The 18,134-nt window shown below is 26.6% G+C and overlaps 3 protein-coding genes across 6 annotated transcripts in view; 2 read left to right on the top strand and 1 right to left on the bottom strand.

The window, feature by feature from the left end:
• LOC100863755 (uncharacterized) overlaps positions 1 to 8,514 on the top strand; it is a 29,618-nt gene extending 21,104 nt beyond the window's left edge. For all 3 annotated transcript variants that reach the window (XM_003691019.4, XM_012495201.3, XM_012495200.3), the window contains 7 exons: positions 315 to 526; positions 824 to 1,038; positions 1,683 to 1,886; positions 2,373 to 2,489; positions 2,857 to 3,141; positions 3,329 to 3,827; positions 6,528 to 8,514. In XM_003691019.4, the coding sequence (XP_003691067.2) occupies positions 315 to 526; positions 824 to 1,038; positions 1,683 to 1,886; positions 2,373 to 2,489; positions 2,857 to 3,141; positions 3,329 to 3,827; positions 6,528 to 6,924 (1,929 nt within the window). In that variant the 3' untranslated portion in view covers positions 6,925 to 8,514. The remainder of the gene's footprint in view (positions 1 to 314; positions 527 to 823; positions 1,039 to 1,682; positions 1,887 to 2,372; positions 2,490 to 2,856; positions 3,142 to 3,328; positions 3,828 to 6,527) is intronic.
• Positions 8,294 to 12,505, bottom strand: LOC100865534 (putative serine protease K12H4.7). 2 transcript variants are annotated; one of them, XM_003691033.4, is made up of 9 exons: positions 12,313 to 12,505; positions 10,384 to 10,619; positions 10,088 to 10,269; positions 9,777 to 10,012; positions 9,582 to 9,717; positions 9,167 to 9,483; positions 8,937 to 9,069; positions 8,693 to 8,862; positions 8,294 to 8,612 (listed from the first exon to the last, which is right to left on the bottom strand). In XM_003691033.4, exons 2-9 carry the CDS (start codon positions 10,582 to 10,584, stop codon positions 8,503 to 8,505), a joined length of 1,485 nt encoding a protein of 494 aa, XP_003691081.1. In that variant the 5' UTR covers positions 10,585 to 10,619; positions 12,313 to 12,505; the 3' UTR covers positions 8,294 to 8,502. The 2 variants fall into 2 exon arrangements, with proteins under 2 accessions (XP_003691081.1, XP_031776467.1); XM_031920607.2 differs by lacking the exon at positions 12,313 to 12,505 and adding an exon at positions 10,781 to 11,171.
• Positions 12,388 to 17,501, top strand: LOC100865059 (solute carrier family 53 member 1). Its single transcript, XM_003691030.4, has 10 exons — positions 12,388 to 12,524; positions 12,827 to 12,918; positions 13,067 to 13,220; positions 13,364 to 13,608; positions 13,852 to 14,113; positions 14,227 to 14,594; positions 14,677 to 15,019; positions 15,108 to 15,277; positions 15,353 to 15,486; positions 15,605 to 17,501. The coding sequence occupies exons 2-10, from the start codon at positions 12,850 to 12,852 to the stop codon at positions 15,864 to 15,866; spliced, it is 2,007 nt and encodes a 668-aa protein (XP_003691078.1). The 5' UTR covers positions 12,388 to 12,524; positions 12,827 to 12,849; the 3' UTR covers positions 15,867 to 17,501.
• The last annotated feature ends 633 nt before the right edge of the window (positions 17,502 to 18,134 follow it).

The raw sequence follows: 18,134 nt of genomic DNA on the forward strand, positions 1-18,134 counted from the left end.
ACAACCTGATATCTTACACTTGCTTGGAAAAAGATCTCAAAATTAATGATATTAAAGAATTTTGAATATAAAAATGTGCAAGAATTTGAAATCGTATTAAAATTGAGAATTCAATTCAGTTTGGAAACTCATCAATATTTAATAAGTTCTTCTTTTGAGCTGTATGACACTTTTTTTTAGCAAGTATGTAATATTTCTTTTATTATTTGTATCGTTGTGTTTTTAGAAATACGAAATTTTTAATAATAGATTAGTAATAAGTAAGGTTTTTGAAAAGTATGTTATTTTTTCTAATTAATTATTTCTTTGCACAGGCACTTCCTATTGAGAGATGCCCACAATTCAGAGATCAGCCACCAGGTTCAACAGCAACCTATAATGGAAAATGTTATATATTCTATAATCGGCAACCAATGATATTCAGGGAGGCATTATCGTTCTGTCGTGCACGAGGTGGAACTTTAGTGGATGAAAGCAATCCTGCGTTGCAAGGATTTATTTCATGGGAATTGTGGAGGAGGCACAGGTAATCGTTTAGAAAAATCACAATATAGAATTCTATATTGTAAAACAAATATAATTGATTAATGAAAATGAAAAATCTTTGAACATTTTTGCATTTTTCTTCATTTATTGCAATTCTAAAATTATCCTCTTATATAATTCAATCACTTGAAAATTAATTCAAGTGATAAAATTTTATCCATATTTTATTATTTATAAATTATAATTAACGTTAATTAAAGAAAATCAAAAAATTTTCAACATCTCTTTCAATAAAAATATTTGAAAATTCTATACCATATCCTATATCTCTGTTAAGGAGCGACACCTCAAGTCAATACTGGATGGGTGCAGTGAGAGATCAGAAGGATCGCACGGTTTGGAGATGGACAGGAAGTGGCGAGGAGGTGTCCGTTTCTTTCTGGAGCTTGCCTCAAGGAACCGAAGAGGACTGTGCTCGATACGATGGTAGCAGAGGCTGGCTCTGGTCTGATACTCCTTGCACGGCTCGATTAAATTTCATCTGTCAACACCGTGAGTACCGGGTATAAGTTTCAAACGTCACTTCCGTATTCCTTTCTCCCATTATTATCAAATTATACGATGACACGAATATCTTTTTCTGTCTGCGGATGCACTAGATCAATGATATAACGTGACAAGCTGAGAATCAATGATTTTTATCAAATCAAATTTTTATAAATCAATGATTATAAAGAAATGAATAGAAATTTGCTTTATTTCTTAAATATCATAATTAATACTTCAGATATTTTTTATTTTTTTGTGTTGTCAATATTATAAAAATTTTGTTGGGAATTTTATTTATTTGTCATATATGTAACTTTTAAAATCTAAACAAGAATTAACAAACAAATTTTTCTTGATTTTTTATTTTTTTTAAAAGAGTAAAAAAAAAATAAAATTATCTAATATTTTTAATTCTCTTTCAATTGATGCTTAACGTTAATGACAGCTTAAAGTTTCAATTAAGAATACTTTATATACTCATAAATTTCAAAAAAAAAAGAAAAAAAATCATCAATATTTCTTCTAACTATAAACCACAGATTATGATCCACCATAATTCCTTTTCCATCACTGAACATAAAAATAGCAAGCAATTTCAGCCAAGTAAAAAAAGATAAGAAAAAATGAAATTCTTTGTTTGCTGTTAGAACCACGAGCATGTGGTCGACCAGAACAACCGCCAAATTCCACGATGACGGTGACCACAACCGCAAATCGGAATTCCGGAAGTGCATATGAAGTTGGCGCGACCGTGGAATATACTTGCAACGCTGGTAGCCTTCTTATAGGACCGTCTACTCGCACTTGTCTCGACACTGGCTTCTACAACGAGTTTCCACCTGTGTGCAAAAGTAAGAATACTGCTCAACTATGGAGGAAGTCAGAATAACTGCAAAAAAAATGTAAAACAAGTTTTTTTAGATTTTAGATTTGTTAACATTTAATTAGATATCAAATGTAATATTTTACAAAAAAAAAATTAATAGAAATAAAAGACAAATTTATAACAAGTATAAATAACAAGCAATAAAGTATTGTAAAATATTATTTCTCAATAAGAACAGTAACTGTTACTAATAACTTTATAAATAATTACAAAGAATTATTCCTTAAAATAGAAATGTAAATACAAGAACAGTAATATTCTAAAATATTATTTTAGAATAATGGCAGAATAATGTTAATGGCTGAAGATTTCTAGTTATAAGTTCTTCAATAGACATTGCTTCTCTCTCATAGTTGGACAGCATAAGGATCAAAGAAATATAGAGACCAACTTGGTGAACCATATATGTATCGTTATATCGATGTTAAATTCAACATTCTGCTCATTTCAGGCATCGAGTGCGGTTACCCAGCGAACATAAAACACGGAGGCTACACACTTATCAACAATACCGTTAGTTATCTCAGTCAGGTGCTTTACTCCTGCGATGAAGGATACGAGATGACTGGTAAGAATTTATCGTGGCGCTAGCCATTATTTCTCGGTTGTTTGATAAATGGGTATCGTTTGTAAATAATACTCTAATACATGTGTTCGAAAATGCTTCGTAAAGGAGCAGTTTGAGGAAATTGGTAAGCATGTCTTGTTTGGTAAATAATAGTAATGATAGTTTCGGCTTGTCTCTTCTTTTAGTATCTTGACTTTTATTACTTTTTGGAGCAATGAGATGATTTGAATATGATAATGAATTTGTAAAGTAATTAATAGTAGAAATTAAAACAAATGAAGGTAGATCTTAATTAGAATTTTATTATTTAAGCAATTTTTACTTAATTTAAATTTATGTAAAAATTTTTAAATAATTTCCATTAAAGGTCGTGCAAGATTGACTTGTGACATCGATGAGCGTTGGAATGGACCACCGCCGCGTTGTGAACCAATACTGTGCGATCCTCCAACACCGGTGCCGCACAGTTACATCCAAATCGATGAAATCGACGAAACCGAAACAATGCCATCGAAATCGAGTTTCAATCGAAGTCTTCTCGTAGGCAGTATCGTCACTTATACTTGTGAAAAGAATTATAGACTCACTGGGCACCGACAAATATTATGTTTACCCAGTGGATTATACGATCACATCGCACCCACCTGCATAGGTAAAACTGATTCATTCATTAATATAAATAACGAATTCCTAAAATACTTACACTTATACTTTATCACACATAAATCTAATCTCTTACAACAGGATAGCACATGGTTCAAAGCCTCGTAACTTCTACTCTTTACAATGAGATATCAAAAGAAAATCAGAAAAAGACGAACAAAATTTCTTTATTACAGAGGAACCACGCACCACAGTGACCGCTCCACCCCGAATAACTGTACGAACAACAACCGCTAGAACACGGCAACCATTCTTACCGCCACGAGTTCGACCCACAACAATCTCGACGACCACAACCACGACCACCACCTCTGTACCACCTCGAAAAGTGGCCAGCACCGCTGAATTACCCGCGACGGTTCGTGAAACCATCGCGAGGAAACCGAATGTTGGTCTTCAGAAGCCAGCACCTCCTCCTTCGCCACCTTTGAATGACGATAGCAGTGATCATCCTCAGGACAACGAGATTTCGGGTAGTGGGGTGGATAATGCACAGGTTGGGATTGGAACCGGTGTTCCAGAACCTTCTGGACCTTATAGGGTGGACAGTGCCGACCAGACGAGTAACACTCATCAAGCGAAATTAAATCTAGGCGCTGTGATCGCTTTGGGTGTCTTTGGCGGTTTTGTATTCCTAGCCGCTGTAATCACCACCGTTGTAATACTCATACGCAGGTAAAGGAAAATCATTAAAATAAATTCGCGTGATTCTCTTTGTTTCTGTGATCAAGATGTTTAATTGCACCAAAAGTAACGCCTGTTGTAATGTAACATTAGATTGTACTTTGTATGTTTTGTATTTTATGTTGTTTTTGTTTGTGGTATATTGTTTTTTTTTGTTTTTTTTTTTTGTTTATTTGTTTATTGCTAACTGTAATACTTTCATAAGAACCAAAATAGGAAATTAATTTAGAATAGTGATTCCCTTATCTTCTAAAAGACTGAATTTTTTGATATACAGAGTAGTTAATTAGTACAGAGTGTTTAATTGTACAGAAATTTAAGAGATGATGACTAATTCTTTTGAAATTTTGAATATTTGTAACTGAACAATCTGTATATTTTTGATTTGAAGATCTTTACATCATAAAATTATATTTATAATCATCTGTACTTTAATATCTGCAATTAAAAAATTTTATTTTTAACTTTCTTCAACTTCTTAACAGGCATTATTTCTTGGGCAGACTATACATAACTATAGCTTTTCTATACATACAATACATGACCTCTACGTGTGTGTACTGTATCGCTTACTCTATACTTGTTCAAACTCTTTATTCTTTCGTCTATCTTCTTATCTAATCTCTTCTAATCGCGTGTTTTTCAAAATATTGTAATTTGTTGTAGTGTAACAAAGGGTTGTTACGTGTAAAGATCAATAATCTCTAAGTCCTCTTGATTTTTATTGTATTTTTTTTTTTCAATATTATCAGTTGATAGTATTACAATGTAATTTTGCTGCAACTGTAAAAGCTTTTTCTACTTTAAGTGAAAAAATACAAAATTATCAGATAAAAATATTTTTTAAAAGATTTTTATCTATATCAAATAATAATTTTTATTATAAATTCAAACATTTTGAATATGATAGGAATTATAATGTCAAAAAATTTAAGAGCTGATTATTCAAGACAAAGAAGAATAAACGAAGAATCGTTCCTTGAAGAATCATCCCTTAAACTTTTGGACAACTTTTTGCCACCCGTATATCTCCTATTATACTCTATAATAACTATATTATATCTATATATATATAGGGTGTTAATATATTCGTGGATAGTAGATTTTAAAGACAAACACAAAAGTTTCTGTAAAATATTTATTGAAGCTTATTTATTTAGATTATACAACCGAATATAAATTGTTTATATCATATTATACTTCTTTATATACTTCATCTTAACCATAAGAATCAATCCTTCAAAGAATATATCCCACGAATATATCTAAACTTTCCAAACCAACGAAAAATTCAACGAATCAAAGAATAGAAACTTAATTTAACCATCGTCAAAATAGAAATACATTTAAAGTATAATAAAAAAATGGTAAAAAAAATTAAGAAAGAAAAAAAAGAAAGGTTGATCAGAGGAAATTAGGCAACGATCAAGAATATAACAATTAACACTGAGCCCGTTTGCGTTGCGGTGGCTAGCGGCAGTGGCAGGGTCAGAGGAAGGCGCCGCAGGGGGCTTGGTGGGGTTGGTGCGTTGAGGGGTGGGGGTAGTGGTGGCCTTGGAAGAGGTGACGCCGGGATGCCTTCGCGTTGGTATACGCTACTGGCGCTACCCTTCCCCGACCAGCACCTGGGGCGCCGCGATTTGACGGCACGCCGCGGCACCGATCATCCTTACTCCTTTGGTCTCTCGGCGGCCCATCGCGCTGGATACTTTTCTAATCCATCCCTCTAGTTTCTTTTTTTTTTTTTCTTTTTTTTCTCTTTCTCTCTTTGTTTACCTCCTGTGTATAGATATGCATATATACATATATATAGTCCACCATTATTGCCCTCACCCTCCACAACCACCGCCCACCACTACATCAACCATCACCACGTACCACTACAACCGCCATGCGCCACCCTCGCGAGTGATTACTAGTCAAGGTAAACGAGCAACGAGTTTGTAATGAGCACAAATATTTATATAGCGATAGCTCGTTCACCAAGTACTCACTTTTGAGTGAGTACTCCAATGCTTCACTTCCGGGTGCACGTGATGCAGCGTTTGTGCACTTCCTCGCCAAGATCCCTGTGGCTTGGTTTGTACGTACCACAGTTGTTCGTAGCACAGTAGTTTTAGATAGGGCACGTGAAAAAGAATTGCCATAGTTATTTTTATTTGTAATTGTTTATAACTTGTATCTCGTGACCTGTTATAATTAAAAATTGACAGACCACATCATTAGTTATAGTGTAATTAATAGAAATGAATTGAGAGGAATGATAAAATTGAAAAGCAAAATTGAAAAGTAAAATTATAATAATGTAGATTAAATTTAAACGTATGATTTGATATTTTTATTTTTATAGAATAGTTTAGTTAAAATACTAAAATTATGGGATTAATCGAGGGAATAAGTATTAAGGGATAGTATAAATATTATTACATATCTATATTTTATATCTAAATCTTTCTTGCTTCTTCTATCTTCAAACTGGTGATGGTGTTACAACTTATTCGCTTTAATTACACTTGGCTAGAATATTGTTCAAACACATATATACATTTTATAAAAATAATATAAAAAATCTAAAGGCCATATCGATAATGCATTTACACCGCTTAAAGAAAAACAAAAAAGAAATATAAAAAGAACAGAATCCTTATTTTTAATATAAATTAATAAACAATTGTTAATGTATTTATACAGAAATCGTGGTAGAAGCAGCAAGCATTATCGGCACCGTGCATCTCCTGATTGCAACACTGTGGCCAGCTTTGGAAGTAGTTCCTCCGAAAGTCGAGGAGGTTTGAACCGATACTACCGTCAAGCTTGGGAAAATCTGCATGAGACGGCTGGTCATAAGACCAATCATCCTCCTCTTCGTCGTAAGGAGACCCTGGATGAACCAGGATATCGAGAAAATTACCGTGGTAACAATACCGAAAGAGATGGCTCGGAATTAGTTGTGAGCGATGTAGCCACATATCCCACCAATAAGCACGCCAGCATCTCCGACAAGAAACGCCACCATCATCATCATCATCATCACCACGGTAACTCTACGCCCGAGTGGAGGCAGTCCCAATCCCATCACAGATATTGAGTACCGGATCTGTTATCTAAGATCCTATATTTTTTTCTTGAGATTTTCAGTGAATCGATAACTGTGACGGGTTGCTGCGATTGGAATCATGAGTAAACGATTTTTTAATGTTTTATGAATGATAATACAATGAGGAATAATGATGATTTTATGTTGACAAATAAATGGAGTATGCAGTATGTTGTAAAATTTTTATCATTGTGATTTTTAAATTTAAATAATTGTGTGTATTGTTTGAATTTTAATTTTTTAATTTTTATTTTAATTTTAATTTCTGGATAGTTGCATATGATAATATTTGCATATAGAAATTATTAAATCGGAAAATCTAAATGTTTAGTTTTAATTTTTAAATAATTTTTAAATATTTTCTAATTCACAATCACATTTATTCAAAATATTTTTGAGATAAATAATTGAAGCTCAAAATTTGTAATTAAAACTTATTTTTTTTTTATATAAAATTAGCATTTACCTCATTATGCCATCATTTATGAAACAATTTGTAACTCTAAATAAAATTTAAAGGAACGTGGTGAGTCAGACGTTGTGTAGGAGAATTTTAAAACGTGATTCATAGATAAAAATGTTTATCGTTCTATTATACAGTAAATCATTTACAAATATTTTGTTACGTAATGTAAATATCGTATATTATAGTAGCGTAAGTTAATGATGCAAGTTGTGAATATAGAAGGATCACAAGTTGATCAAAGGATATGCCAAAAAAATGAGAATAATATATATATATTATATATATATATATATAAAATTACCGATTAAACGAATTTTAATATAAATTATTGTATGAATGTTTAATTACAATATTAAGAATGGTATTAATTTACAAAAATCATACTCGATAAGATCAATATCTGTTATGGATACTTTGGCCTCGCCTTAAAAAGATTAAATAAATTTCTCATAATAAACCGATATTTAAAAATGATATCGTTAAGGGAAGGCCGACGTTATCCATTTCAGAATCAAAATTTATTTAGATATAGCTCGTTCTAAGACAAATTACGTGTAAAACTTATGTAAAATCTGTTCTATATATATTTTAATTAATTATTTATATTTAGTATTATTTTAACAAGTTTTTCCCATATTCGTCTAGAATAAAACATACATAATTAATAAATAGTATGTATTTATTTGTTGACTGATATAAGATATATTCATAATAAGTTGTATATGTATTTATTTAATATACCAATAATCACAAGAAATTGTAATAGTGCCATTATGGGCAAATTTGTTTAATTGTAACTATACATACATTCTTGTGGTTTAATATAAAGAATATACAAAATAGTAAACATTATATCATGAATAACTTGTTATATACGTAAATAATTACTTTTAGTTTTAATAAACGCACCATTTATTTGAATTAAAAATATTTATGTAGCATGATTGCTTTACAGAAGTTTATAAAGAACAATTCAAATTGTTTAAAAAGTTACTTAAATAAACTTAATTCTTCTAATTACTGTTTTATTAAAAAAAATAATAATAGAAAATCTAATTATTATTAAATATATGTATCACACAAAACAAAAAAATATATCACATTTAATTACGCAACCATTGACTGATGAGATTTCCGATTTTTACTCTGGCAGTTTTTAATTGAGGTGGATCATCTTTAGAAGATGGATACATATTGGCACAGTGAGCAGTACCTGTAAATCATAAGCTTTAATTAATTTTCAATGTTAAATAGAAATTAGAAAATAAAAAATACGAATTAATGTTTATGCACCATCGATATAAATAACAGGCATTTGTGGATTCGATGATTTCGTAAGTCCCAAAACATGCCAAGGATCAATTGATCCATGTACAAATACTACATTTGTAACTTTTAAATTTAATGCTCCATATAAAATATTTGTTCTATTTATTGCCGAGTTCAGCAAATGAATATTGTATCTATGGAAGTATAAAAATGTTATATATAATTCTATATAGCTAATGATAATTAAAAATGTATTTATCTTTCAAACCTTGGGCCAAACACATCAATACATTGTTGCACAAAGAAATCTATTGGGAATGTTTCACTAAATAACTTTGGACGTGCTGTAGAAGTTTGAAAGAATCCAAATTCTGTACACGTTTGATACATCCATTGTCGTCCTAAAAAGTATACGTTAAAATATAATAACTAAAAACATAAAATCACCAGTAATACTTTTAAAAAAATTTTATTGCATTAATATAAATATTGCATTACCTCCTTCTGCTTCTTCATTAGCCCAAGTTACATTTCGAAGTTTATGAATCATTTTACTGTACATATAATCCAAACATTTCTCTTTTGATGCATTCAATATTTTAGTGCTTAAAATTGCAAGTCTATCTATGGCAATACCCAAACTATCATTCGTTAAAATATCACAAGCGCTTTCGATAGTCAAATTAGCCATTGCGGAATTATTACGATTATCTTTATTATATTGTACAATACCGGCGAAATTACTCGCTATTGTTTCGTACAAATTAGAAATATCACTACGTTTAGTGTGTCCAGAATCAATAGGATCACATAAACTGCAAATAAAAACAATTTTTCAATAATAATATATATATTATAATAATAATAATATATATATTTATATTAATAAATAAGAAATTCGATTTCTATTTACACAAATTTTTTAGCTATTCCTTGTTGACCGATCGGATGACGTAACATTATGTGAAATTGTTTATTTGCTTCTATTATTGTATTCACACATGTTTCAGAATATTGTTTGAGAGCATTTTCAACAACAACATAATATTCTATAAAATATAATAATTAATATAAAATACGTTTCATAATAAATATTTTGTATGCTTACCCTGAAAATCAATTTCTGCTAATAAAGGGCCACTTGCAGAAACAGCCCCATATAATAAATGAGGATATTTAGAACGCAACCATGCAGCTAATGACCCAGCATATGACCCTCCAAATGCAATCCACTTAGTATCATTTGGTAATTTATAATCAATATTCATAATTTCTATAAAGTAAGCTAAATCTGCAAGTGCTTGTTGTGAGGAAAGATATTTTAAATTTTTCACACTAAGATCTCTGTAAATAACAAAAATATTGTATTATAATTTAAAATGTGTGTAATTCTAAATTGTAAATTGTAATATTACATACGAAGTAGGATGACTTTTTCCATAAAAACGATGTTCTACTTGAAAACATAATGCTCCAAATTGCTTAGCATATTCAATCCATTGGCCTTTTACCATCCATTTAGCAGTTGCTGTACCTTCACCACTTATCATTAAAAATACAGGTCCTCCTTTTTTGTAGTATTCTCCATTTATAAAATATCTCTAAAAAAATAATTAAAAAATTTTAAATATAAATATAAAATAAAGTATATATAATTTATTTGAATTACAAATTCAAGAATTTTGAATATGAATATATATATATTTTTATATTACCTGTTGCCAAACACGTGCTTCAGTTGGATCAAAGTGATCTAAAAATTGTGTAAACCATTGCTCATTTGGAAGTTTATAATTTTCAGATAAAATTGGAGCACCTAGATTACCATGTTTACTTCGACCTCTCATAAATATTTGCCATGATATACTATTATTTATTAAGCTAATAAAGAACAATAGATATAGAAACTGATACATACTATATCAAATCTGGATTAATTATATGCTAAATTCTGAAAAAATAAAAATTAGATTTTGTTATTTATATCATGTAAAAAAATAATTGTAAATATTATTTTATTGACTTTATGTTTTAATTGAGTCAAAAATAGTGAAAACTATTATCTTATATATTAAAAAAATAATATTTTTATTGTCGTTAGATGAAACGTACATAAACAAGAAGAGTAAATAATAAAAGAAGGAGAGAAATAGAGTACAAATATTGAAATCAACAGTGTCATCTTCTAGAATGTCGCAAATGAAACACAAAAAGAGAGGACAGAAAATAGCGAGAAAAGAATAAATATAAGATAAGAATTAAAGATCAGCGCAATCTATTGAAACATCTTCTAAAGATATCTTTCAGAAGTATTTAAAAGATGACACTGATTCTCAATTCTTACTTTATCTTATTTTGCTTTCGAAGAAATATCTTTGATATTTAAAAGATGGTATTAATTGTTAATTCTGACTTTATCTCTGTCTTTTTCTATTATTTTCTATTCTTTGTTTGCGTGTTTCATTTGTTACATTCTGATAGCATTGATTTCAATATTTTTATCCTATCTCTGTTCTTTTTCCACTATTTGCTTTTTTGTCTATTGGCATGTTTCATCTATCTAAGTAAAAATATATTTTTTCGTCGATGTTCTAATTTATTATTTTGTAAATAAATAAATAATTTGATTCACATTGAATGTTCCTTTTATATTTTATAATGTCATCTCTAAAATATTTTTTGACGTGGTATAAATTATATTTTATTATAGATTATAGATAAAAGATACTTTTTTTTATAAACATAATCCATATTTTTATAAAAAATTCATAGAAAAAAAATTAAAATTTCAGATAATATTATTTCTTTATATAAAAAAATAAACATAAAAAAATAAAATTATTATTTGAATTGGAACACAAATTTTTTCATATTTATTATATTCAAGTATTACAATTTTTTATATATAATTTTAAACTAATTTTTTATTATTTCAACATTAATTATTTTATTGAATATTAAATATAGTTTACAATGTTTTAAATTAATCATGTGATTTATATATATATATTTTGTATGAAATAGAAAAAAGTTCAATAAAATAATCTTAAAATGTTTTTAAATATTTTAAAAATTGAATTATTTATTATTGCATATTAATTAAAAAAATATTAGAAATAATATTAATAAGAAATCATTATTGAATGTTGACAAAATAAAAATAAATGCTTTCTATGCTATCTGACAATGTTTTATAACTATATTTTTTAAATAATTTATTTGATTTTTTAAAAATGTTATAATTTAGAATTGTTTTCATACAAAAACAAAAAAACAAAAATATGTAAATATATTTTTTTTATATTCATATATATATAAATATATAAAATTATTGTTCTTAATAAAATCATAATAAAATCAATAAAATGTGATATATAACAACAGAATTTAAAATTAGAATTGAATCTTGTAGGTAAAAAACATAAAAAATTATATGTAACAAGATTATCGCTTATATACATATTACTTACATATGTAATATTTTTATCTATCTCAAATAAGTTAGTACAATGTGCAGATTAAAATTACTTAATTGCAAAATTTTTCTATCGAATCTTTATTAAGAATTACTATTATTAAGAAATAAATAAATATCTTTGCGAAAAATATAATTGACTAATAAAAGAATTATTTATTGTACTTACAGAATATACTTTATATTTACGAAGAAATAATGATATTGCGGTCGATGTAAAATTTGACAAGTAAAGAATAAAGATAAATACGTTTATCTTCAAGTAATAATAATTTATCGTGAAGTAAACGAATTGAAAAAATATTGACTTAGTGCCGACAAAGATTTTAGAAACATTATATGTATTGCGTATAACCTCTTTTGTTGTTTAATTCATTGAAGGTAAGTAAAGAAATCAAACATTTAATTTATTATATTTTTTTTCACTGTAATTACATTTCTGTTTATTTTATTATCTTATTTCTTTGATATTCATATTCTTTATAAATTTATACATGAAATTTATGTTTTTTTATATAAAAATTTTGAAATTTATAAATTTAAAAAAATTTTTTTAATTAATACATAGATATTTTTTGTGTACATTTATTTTATTATTTTATATATATTTCATTTATATATTTAATCATGTTATATAATTTTTTGATATTATATATTAAATAATTTAAGTGAATTTATTACAGATTATTACATTAATTGAAATAAGATGAAGTTCGCAGAACATCTATCTGCTCATATTACACCTGAATGGCGTAAACAATATATTAGTTATGAGGTAAAATAAATTAATATGAAAAATTAAGATATCAATATTTTATTACAAGTTTATATATTATTATAGAAATAAAAATATAATCTAATAGAAATATAATCTTACTAAAACTATTAATTAATATGATTGATAATCCTTTTTGAATCAATAGGAAATGAAAGCTATGCTCTATACTGCAGTAGAAGAAGCACCATCAGCTGAAAGTGTTGAACCAGAAGTTATATCTCGACATTTTGCTTCTTTTGATGAAGTGTTTTTTACATTTTGTGATCGTGAATTAAAGAAAATCAATACATTTTATTCTGGTAAGAGAGTTTTGTTAAAATTAAATATATATGAATTAAATCAAATTAATGAAAGCTTGTTAATTATATTTATTAACAACAAAATATTCTATATTTAATATTTATTTTTTATATATATATTTTTATATATTTTATATGTATAGAAAAGTTAGCAGAAGCTACACGTAAATATGCAGCTCTTCAAAATGAATTGAAAACAGCACTAGAATTACAGCAAGGTGGAGGAAAAAATAAGGGGAAAATGATTGCTAAACCTCATTTACCAACAAGAAAGTTGAGGGAATTGAAACTTGCATTCTCAGAATTTTACTTATCTCTTATACTTCTTCAAAATTATCAAAATCTTAATTACACTGGTTTTCGAAAAATTCTTAAAAAACATGACAAGGTATATCAGAAGAGAGATTTTGTTAGTTATCATTGCATTAATTCATACTTAATTTTTTTTGTATTTCTCTAGGTTTACAGGTTCATTTAAACAATAATGAAAAAATATGGAAAGAACTAATACTTATTTTAAAGTCCCTTATCCTATTAAACACAAGTAAAAACTCAGCACACCTCATACATTGTAGCAACTTATGTTTTTTACATTTACAAGATGTAATATTGTTTTTATTTCTATTTTCAGTTATTGTCTGTAGATAGTGGATCAAAATGGAGGGTCGAATGTGTAGAAACTTCACATTTCTATACATCAAAAGATATAGACAAACTTATACAAGATACAGAAACTACAGTAACAAATGACTTAGAAGGTGGAGATAGACAACGTGCTATGAAACGTTTACGCGTTCCACCTTTAGGAGAACATCAAAGTCCATGGACCACTTTTAAAGTTGGATTATTCTCTGGTAGTTTCATTGTCCTATTTGTAACAGTTGTACTTTCAGGTAATAATAAAAATTATACAAATTAATTATATAAATAATTATGTAAATTATATAAATTAAATTATATAAATAATTAATTATAATTATATTTATTTTCTTTATTTTATTTTTAGCCATATTTCACGATGGCGGAGAAAACTTAAAAATTGCATTTAGATTATATCGTGGACCTCTACTTATTATACAATTTTTATTTCTTATTGGTGTAAATGTTTATGGATGGCGATCGTCTGGTGTGAACCATGTATTGATATTTGAATTGGATCCGCGAAATCATTTATCTGAACAACATCTTATGGAATTAGCTGCAGTTCTTGGAGTTATATGGACTCTTAGTTTATTAAGCTTTTTGTACAGTGCTAGCTTAAGCATTCCACCATACGTAAATCCGTTAGTTTTAGTTTGTATCATGTTAGCATTTTTATTAAATCCGTTAAAAATGTTCCGCCATGAAGCACGATTTTGGCTATTAAAAATAATCGTAAGTTATATTAATATAACATGTAGTATAAAAAATTACAATTAATAATTCAATTCAAATTTTATTTTATTTTTATTTTTAGGGAAGAGTTTTAATATCGCCATTCGCATATGTAAATTTCGCTGATTTTTGGTTGGCAGATCAATTAAACAGTATGGCCACAGCCTTATTAGATTTCCATTTTTTAACATGTTTTTATATTACCAATGGAAATTGGTTAGAGGCAGGAGATTCCACGCAATGTATGTCTGGATCCTTAATTGTTAGACCTATTGTTAATTGTCTACCTGCATGGTTTCGTTTTGCACAATGTATTCGACGATATCGGGATTCAAAAGAAGCATTTCCACATTTAGCTAATGCTGGCAAATATTCAACTACATTCCTTGTTGTAATATGTAATACTATGTGTGCTTATCGTGCTGGTAAGGACGATTTTTTTATATTATTAATTATATTTTAATAAAATATAAAAAATATTTTAACAAAAAGATAAAAAAATAATAATTTTAGTGGAATATCAAACTCGTTGGGAAAATCCATGGTTATGGCTTTGGATTATTAGTTGCATTGTCAATTCAATTTATTCAGTAACTTGGGATTTGAAAATGGATTGGGGTTTGTTAGACAGCAATGCTGGTGAAAATAAATTTTTACGCGAAGAAGTTGTATATTCAGCAGCTGTATGTAAATAAAATTATTGTTTAATTTTTCTTCATTATTGAAACATTTATTGCATATAATATTTTTTTCTCTAGGGATTCTATTATTTTGCTATAATCGAAGATTTTATATTGAGATTTGCATGGATTGCGAGTTTTGTTCTCATTGAATGTGAATATGTATCCAGTGATTTAATGACATCTATAGTAGCACCTTTAGAAGTTTTTAGGTAAGATTTTAGCTATATTTTGTCAGTTAATAAATATTTAATTATTTTATTATGTAATTAATTTTTATTAAATATTTATATTATCAATTAGTTTATAAAAATATATTTTTATTTTAAGACGCTTCGTTTGGAATTTTTTTCGATTGGAAAACGAACATTTAAATAATTGTGGTAAATTTCGTGCTGTTCGTGATATATCGATAGCACCGATAGAAAGTTCTGATCAGACACAAATTTTGCGCATGATGGATGAAGAAAATGGTGTACTTAATAGAGGTAAACGCAAAGTTGGTGGTAAAAGACAAGCTAATACCAAAGAAGATAAACGAACATTACTCAAAGAAGAAACGATTGATATAGATATATCAAATGCTAGTTGAAATTAATTCAATTTTTTTATCCATTGAAAGTTTAAAAAAATATTGTTCTAAATTTGTTGCAGTTTTTATAAGAATTTAGTTAGAACAAATGCAAGTCAAACTTTATGAAAGATATTAATATTTCTTTTATTTATCAAAATTGAAGATCGTAAGGCTAAACTGAACAAGTGCCTTATATATAATATGTTTAAAATATTTCTTTATTCTTTATATTAGCAAATTTAATAATTTAATATTATGATGACATATTACATATATCTTCCGTAAAACTATTTTGGCATTTACTATATAACTTATTGCTAATAAATTGATTTAAAAAATGAAGATTAATAAAAATATTCAATTAATATATTCAAAAAAGGCAAATTATTTTATTAGTAATATATATGTTAATAATGTATATATTATGTAATCTTCAATTTTGATTAATAAATAATAAAGTTCTATACTTATTTAGAAAATGTATAAAGTGTATGATAGAAATTTATAGTTGTACATAGTAGTGAATTATATGTAGAAACAGGGTTGTCGCTTCAATATGTACATGATCATGTTGATGCAACAAGTAATTTACAAATTAGTATTATAATTTTAAGTTAATAAAAATCGCTCATTATTTGATATTTGATATGATATGATGATATCCATAATTATTTTCAAATATAAAATATGTGAATTAATAATCAGCAGAAAATATATACTGCACAACTTATAAAGCAATTATACTTGAATTAATTTTATTTAATACTTACTAGATTGTAATATTTTTAATATTAAGTATTATTTTTAATTATCTATCTTTGTGATAAAATATTGATTTACTTACTAAAATGCTACATAATACAAGAGCTTGTATATAGATAAATGCAAAAAAAATTGAATTTGATACATGGGAATTTTATTTAAGCAAAATAGAAGATAATAAATAGATATTCAATATTAGGTATTAAGTACTTAAGATTGTATATGCCGTGGCATTTTTATAAAAATATTTACACTCTCAATTTACATTTCAGAAAGTTCAAAATATTTATCCATATATTTATCAAAATTACTTTTAAAATGAATATCGATAAAAGTAATAAAAATGGTAACTTTGATATAAATTCTTAATATTAATAACGATATATAATAATTTACAGTTTTTTATTAAACATAATTTACAATTTTTATTTAAATAAATTATGATTTATTACTTAATAAAAAATAAAAATTACATTCGAAAAATTATCCATATAATGCATAAAGAATGCTGATAATCTTTTTTAATGTTTATAATGTTCATTTAAAGAATTTAATATTTTATATTGCTTTAATCTCGTTCATATATTAAGTATTCCAATGATTGTGATGCACATCTATTTTTATATATTTTGTTATAGAAATAATAATGAAAACGGAATGAATAATAATAATAATAATAATAAAGAAAACTTACTCTTATTAAAAAAATAGAGATATTTTTATATTTCGTATACAAGATATATGCTAGTTATATATCTTTTTTGAAAGACGCGCAATATATGCTATATGTGATTACGAGTAATCTTAAGTAACTTGTAGTAAATTAAATTGTAATACTATTTAAAATATTTAGAATATTAAAAAAATACTGAACAAGTATTTAAAAAAGAATATATTGTATTTTTTGTTTCACTATTTGGAAATAATAATTATACTCGATAATGTGTTTTATTTTTTAAATTTATTTTTTTATAACAGTACATGATATACATTATATATACACGATAAAATTCGCATTGAATTAACTTCGAATATTAACATATAATTGTACAATAAAGTGGCGATAATAAATCAGCATCACTTATAACATTTCATAAACTAAATTATAAAAAAAGACAATAATTACAAATGACTCAAATGACTTTATGTATTAAAATTCTGTTACATTTTTAGATAGTTAACAATATATCTATATATTAAATAGCTATTTTAATATCAGGTATCTAAAAGTTTGTTATTAATATAATAGAATTTTATTCCAAAAACTATTATAAATATTTCAATCTATTTTATTTTAACTCTTTGAAATTCCATATTGAAATTGGTTTAAGATATTTTTATATAATTATTTTAAATTCTTTTATTTTTTTTAAATATAATAAAATATTTTTTAAAAACTAATTTCAATATTTGTATAGATTGTTTTAATTTATATATGTATTTTCAATTAATTTATATTATTTACTAGATTGCAAAAAATTATAATATATGTATTTATTAATAAAATAAAATGTGTTATTTCTT

The sequence above is a fragment of the Apis florea genome, unplaced genomic scaffold (genome assembly GCF_048593485.1).
Source record: "Apis florea isolate Af1SG1 unplaced genomic scaffold, ASM4859348v1 contig_1914_pilon, whole genome shotgun sequence".
NCBI lineage: Eukaryota > Metazoa > Arthropoda > Insecta > Hymenoptera > Apidae > Apis > Apis florea.

Bases quoted from the DNA above. Each gene is read 5' to 3' on its own strand.
- LOC100865534 (XM_003691033.4), bottom strand. From the start codon at position 10,584: ATGTATCAGTTTCTATATCTATTGTTCTTTATTAGCTTAATAAATAAT. The intron at 10,013-10,087 runs GTATGTAATATT...TGTTATTTACAG, and splicing joins GGAAAAAGTCATCCTACTTC to AGATCTTAGTGTGAAAAATT. The intron at 9,070-9,166 runs GTAATGCAATAT...TATACTTTTTAG, and splicing joins TAATGAAGAAGCAGAAGGAG to GACGACAATGGATGTATCAA.
- LOC100865059 (XM_003691030.4), top strand. From the start codon at position 12,850: ATGAAGTTCGCAGAACATCTATCTGCTCATATTACACCTGAATGGCGT. The intron at 12,919-13,066 runs GTAAAATAAATT...TTGAATCAATAG, and splicing joins AACAATATATTAGTTATGAG to GAAATGAAAGCTATGCTCTA. The intron at 13,609-13,851 runs GTATATCAGAAG...TTCTATTTTCAG, and splicing joins TTCTTAAAAAACATGACAAG to TTATTGTCTGTAGATAGTGG.